This window comes from Somniosus microcephalus, unplaced genomic scaffold (genome assembly GCF_052327205.1).
Source record: "Somniosus microcephalus isolate GS21.2 unplaced genomic scaffold, FLI_Smic_1.0 unresolved_chr1, whole genome shotgun sequence".
Taxonomy (NCBI): Eukaryota; Metazoa; Chordata; class Chondrichthyes; order Squaliformes; family Somniosidae; genus Somniosus; species Somniosus microcephalus.
This window is the reverse complement of record NW_028225179.1, coordinates 147,419,062-147,424,383: the sequence shown is the minus strand read 5'-3', so window position 1 is coordinate 147,424,383 and position 5,322 is coordinate 147,419,062. Positions and strand designations below refer to the sequence as shown.

Below are 5,322 nucleotides of genomic sequence, written 5' to 3'. Positions count from 1 at the left end.
GGAACAGGAGGAGGCCATTCAGCCCCTCGAGCCTGTACTGCCATTCAATGAGATCATGGCTGATCTGTATCTTAACTGCATCTACGTGCCTTGGTTCTGTAACCCTTAATACCCTTGCCTAACAACAATCTATTAGTCTCAGTTTTGACATGTCCAATTGAGCCCCCAGCCTCAATGACATTTTTGGGAGAGAGTTCCAGATTTCCACTACCCTTTGCAGTGCCTCCTGACATCACCCCTGATTGGCCTAGCTCTAATTTTAAGGTTCTACCCCCTTGTTCTGGACTCCCCCCACCAGAGGCAATAGTGCCTCTCTGTCTACCCTCTCAAATCCTTTAATTATCTTAAGCACCTCGATTAGTTCACCCTTGATCTTCTGTATTCAAGGGAATGTGGATGGATTAGCATATGTGGAAGCTTTAGGTTTCCCAGAACCTGTACTTGCAAGAGATGCCAGGAAAAAGAAGCTGAATAGGTACCAACAAATAAATAACAGATAAAACCATCCCAGATAAGAAATAATTTAAATACATAAATATAGTGATGCGAGACACAAGACCCTACGGGTGTAAACTAGTCAACAGGCTAACCAGTCTGAGAATCAGACCCGATATCTGTTAGCTTTCTGATTGGTCTCTTCCAGTTTAAATAACATCTGTCATAAATTAAATTGATGATAGGCTTTCCTTAAAGGAGAACAATCAGATTATGCAGAGTGGGATTATCATCCCCGAGCCCCTTAGCAACAACAGCAGGGACCAGACCTCTGTCTCATTCGGCATACGGACAGTGCTGGATCCCACTGCACCATCCCAATCAATTGTACATCTTCAATATATGTACAGCCTAGAAATTATTGTTTACAATAAGCGTGCGCGGACATTCAATATTGCCGCAGCATGTTACCCAACCTGATGCTACAGACCGCCTCAACCTATTTATTTTGAGCCGGTTGATGCTTGCATTAACAGAAAATAAAATAAAGAACTTGCATTTATATAGCGCCTTTCACGACCTGAGGATGCCCCAAAGCGCTTTACAGCCAATTAAGTACTTTTTGAAGTGTAGCTACTGTTGTAATGTAGGACACGGGCAGCCTAATGCGCACAGCAAGCTCCCACAAACAGCAACGTGATAATGGACAGATTATCTGTTTTTTAGTGATGTTGGTTGAGGGACAAATATTGGCCAGGACCCTTGGAGACCTTCCCTGCTCTTGTTCGAAATAGTGGTCATGGGATCTTTTACATCCACCCGAGAGGGCAGACGGGGGACATGGTTTAGCGTCTCACCCGAGAGACGGCACCTCCGACAGTGCATTAAGGCAGTGCACAGAGCGATATCATACACTTTCAGACACCAATATCACAAACAGCAATTTTTGGGCTGGGTAGCATTTAAATAACAAGGCAGGGCTAAATTGTCGGAGAGATTAGTTTCTGTCCCATTAGTGCCGGATAGGACAATGTGCCCTGAACACTTTCCACTCTATTTCAATTGGAAGTTCTCCATCAGTCATCATTGCTCGTCATTCGCAAGAAGAAACTCGAACTCCTCACAACGCAAATATTCCAAAGAAGCTCTTTCCTTGGGCGGAGTCTACATATCCCAGCGCCTCCTCACTAACCCTGGAGAAGATCTGATCTCCCGCATCAAACTCAAATACGGCTCCCTGGTAGGAGGTCTTGTACCAGGGCTCTCCGTGTTGGCCGTAGTGGCAGGCCGACTTGGTGGCTTTCAGCAGCAAGGTTTCCTCCGGATAGCTCGACGAGAGCTTGGCGAGTTCGTGGCTCAGAAAGATGCTCTTGTCCCGACATCCCTTGTTGTAGAAGACCACCTGGGTGTAGACAAAGTACTGACCAGGGGTGGTGATGACCAGACTGTTGTCCCTGAACTCCACCCCCTCGGCGAAGGTGGAGTCCGCATCATTCTGCCAAATCACCTTCTTTCCTTTCAAGGTCTTAGATGCTGAGAGGAGAGAGAGAGAGAGAGAGAGAGAGAGGGAACAATGTAAGAATGGAATAAGTCACATGGTTTGCAAATAGTCATTTTCTCAAACGATGTGCTGCCACTTTGGTATCTATTTTATATTAAGTTCGCTTTCGTGGCTCTTTCGAAGCTGTTCTGCCCCTACTGCGCAAATGCGAGTGTTTTCCATTTCCAACGCAAGCTATCTTGGATCGCCTCAAAACAAATCACAGAAACCCCACAGTGCAGATAGAGGCCATTTCGGCCCATCGAGCCTGCACCAACACATATCCCACCCGATTCCCCGTAACCCCACGTATTTAATCCCCGTAACACTAAGGGTCAATTTATCATAGCCAATCAACCTAACCCGCACATCAAATCTGGCAATTTGTGCTAAATGACGGGCTGTTTTCTGCCATGAACAATTGGATTAAGGCTGTGCAAACACATTTAACATTGGTTCCTTAAAGGCAGCTTAGAAAAGAAAAGACAGAAAGGTCTTGCATTTCTATAGCACCTTTCACCACCTCAGGACGTCCTAAAGCGCTTCACAGCCAACAAGTACTTTTGATGTCACTGTTGTAATGTAGGAAACGCGGCAGCCAATTTGCGCACAGCAAGCTCCCACAAACAGCAGTGTGATAACGACCAGACAGACAATCTGTTTTTTGAGTAATGTTGGTTGGGGGATAAATGTTGGCCAGGATTGCAGGGATACCCTGCTTCCAGTAATGCCATGGGATCTTTTACATCCACCTGAGAGGGCAGAGGGGACTTTGGTTTAACATCTCATCTGAAAGACAGCACCTCCGGCAGTGCGGCCCTCCCTCAGCACTGCACTTAAAGGAGAAAGCAGAGTTTCGCCCCAGTGGACCTGACACAACAGTGCTTACAACATTGGGCCATCCAGCACACCCAGGCTTTACAACGGCATTTTCCCGACCCTGACCTCCCTTTCAGTATACCTCATCCATGTGCCATCTGTGGCCTATATAGTAGGGCAGGTGGGAAAATAGTTTGGAGACTGACGGGTAGATTTCCCTGTGCCTGCATATGGGCCTATTGGATTGCCTGGGCACAGAAAATACAGGAGCCACACACACAGAACCGTAGAGGTTCATAGCACAGAAGGAGACCATTCGGCTTCCGTGTTGGCTCTTTGCTAGAGTAAACCAAAGCTAATTGCTCTGCCCTTGTTCTCTCCCCATAGCTTCTGCATCAAATCCATTTTTCAATTAAGAGATGCAATGACTCTGTTGCCTGTGGGAAATCATTCCATGCTCCAATAAACAACTGATTACAGAAGTTCTTCGAACGTCTCTCCCTGCTCTATCAGTGTCAATTTTATACTGAAGATCATTCATTTCTGACTTCCCATCCAGAGCAAATAGTCTTTCCCATTTCACCCTCTGAAACCCCTATAGAATGTAATGCTCTCCACACTCTACAATTAGGAGCTGACTTGTTGGGCGATGATTGTCCCTCTGATATGTCCGAGCCCACCACCCCCCCCCCCCCAGTGCAGTGAAGCTGGACCTCAACTTCCCATGTTCCCCAAAGTAACAAGACTGAGATAGGGAACTCAACCTATGGCTAGCGTTCCAATACACTACCTGACAAGCTGATGTTATCAATGAGAAAAATCTCCCTTCTATTCCGTCGTCAGATAATGACTTAAATAGGTATAGGAAGAGGCCATTCAGCCGCTCGAGCCTGTCCCTTCAATTGGCTCATGGCTGATCTGTATCTTAACTCCATCTACCCGCCTTGTTTCCATAACCCTTATTACTTTTGGCTAACAAAAATCTATCAGTCTCAGTTTTGACATTTTCAATTGACCCCCCAGCCTCAACAGCATTTTGGGGAGAGAGTTCCAGATTTCCACTACCCTTTGTGTGAAGAAGTGCTTCCTGACATCACTCGCTGATCGGCCTGGCTCTAATTTGAAGGTTCTACCCCCTTGTTCTGGACCCTCCCACCAGCGGAAATAGTTTCTCTCTATCTCCCCCATCTACTTCAGTTCAAATACTTTGACGATTATTGGCTGAAATGTACACATTAGCCAGCAAAATCAATCCTCCATTGATAACTTTTGAAAACCCATTAATATCAAGAATAGTCTCGTACCTGTCAGGTGAGCTGCGATTTTCCCCCTCGGGTCGTTCCCCAGCTGCTTCAGGAGAGGAGGCAGACCTGGAAAAGAAAGGCCGGACGCTCAGTCGCTATCGTGACACATAGGCACCGAAAACTGACTGATATCGAGATAGGGTGAGAGAGAGAGAGAGAGAAAGAGAGAGAGACATAGAGAGAGAAATAGTGAGAGAGAGACAGAAAGATAGATAGAGATAGAGAGGTGGAGTTAGAGAGAAAAAAAGAGAGAGATTGATTGACAGAGAGCTAGAGAGAATTAGAGAGCGATTGAGAACGGGGAGAGAGCGATTGATAGAGAGAAATAGAGAGACAGACAGACAGACAGACATAAAGATAGATAGAGACAGAGAGAGACATGGAGAGAGATAGAAAGAGGTAGAGATAGATAGATAGATAGATAGATAGATAGATAGATAGATAGATAGATTGATTGAGAAAGGGAGAGAGAGAGATTGATAGAGAGAGCACTCACCGTTGTGAACAGGAACTGTCACAGCTGAATGGTTCCTCAAGTCCTGTGATCGGGCAGGCTCTGAGTTCAATGATACTTCCTGCAGAAAACAAGAAAGAGATTAAAATGTGAAATGTGGACTAACTCGCTCGGCTAAAGCTGAACAATACCAAGCTCTGAATACAGCTACGCACCTGGTTTGAAGATAGAACTCCAAGTTGACAGAGTAAGAGGTAGGAAGACACAGCCAGCAAGCCCAGAACAGCCATCGCACAGAAAGCCGGCCAGAAACAGCTCCTCTTCGAGTCTGACTGCCTGACCAGAACCACTCCTCCCTTCTCAAGGTCCACCATCTTCTGCTCACTACTCATGGTCTCAGGTGTCAGTCGGAGCTTTGTTGGGACCAGCCGTCTGTCTTCTCCACCTACCCTCTGGCTCTCAGTTGTACACGGGTCTGTGTCTGTATATAGCATATCATTCTGGAAGAACCCATGAGTAGGTGTTCGTCAATCGGAATAGAAAATGCCAATCTACTTGGAAAGTTTCGGGCTCCCCCGCCCCCACATACAGGAGGTGAAATCTCGCCCTCAGATCCCACACTGTTCATTGACAAGGGCCCCCAAAATCTGCACCTTCTCGCTTTTATACGGCAGGGACACACAGACATTGCAGGCTCTAGGATAAACGAAACACTGTCGCTTTGGAAATGCTGCGCTTGCAGAAGGGATGGCGGGTGGGTGGGGGGGGGG

The 5,322-nt window shown here is 46.5% G+C and overlaps 1 protein-coding gene across 1 annotated transcript; it reads right to left on the bottom strand.

Moving 5' to 3' along the window:
• Positions 1 to 834: 834 nt before the first annotated feature.
• LOC147096219 (tumor necrosis factor-like) lies at positions 835 to 4,944 on the bottom strand. Its single transcript, XM_085974125.1, has 4 exons — positions 4,768 to 4,944; positions 4,595 to 4,637; positions 4,099 to 4,164; positions 835 to 1,968 (listed from the first exon to the last, which is right to left on the bottom strand). Exons 1-4 carry the CDS (start codon positions 4,942 to 4,944, stop codon positions 1,556 to 1,558), a joined length of 699 nt encoding a protein of 232 aa, XP_085830251.1. The 3' UTR covers positions 835 to 1,555.
• Positions 4,945 to 5,322: the final 378 nt, after the last annotated feature.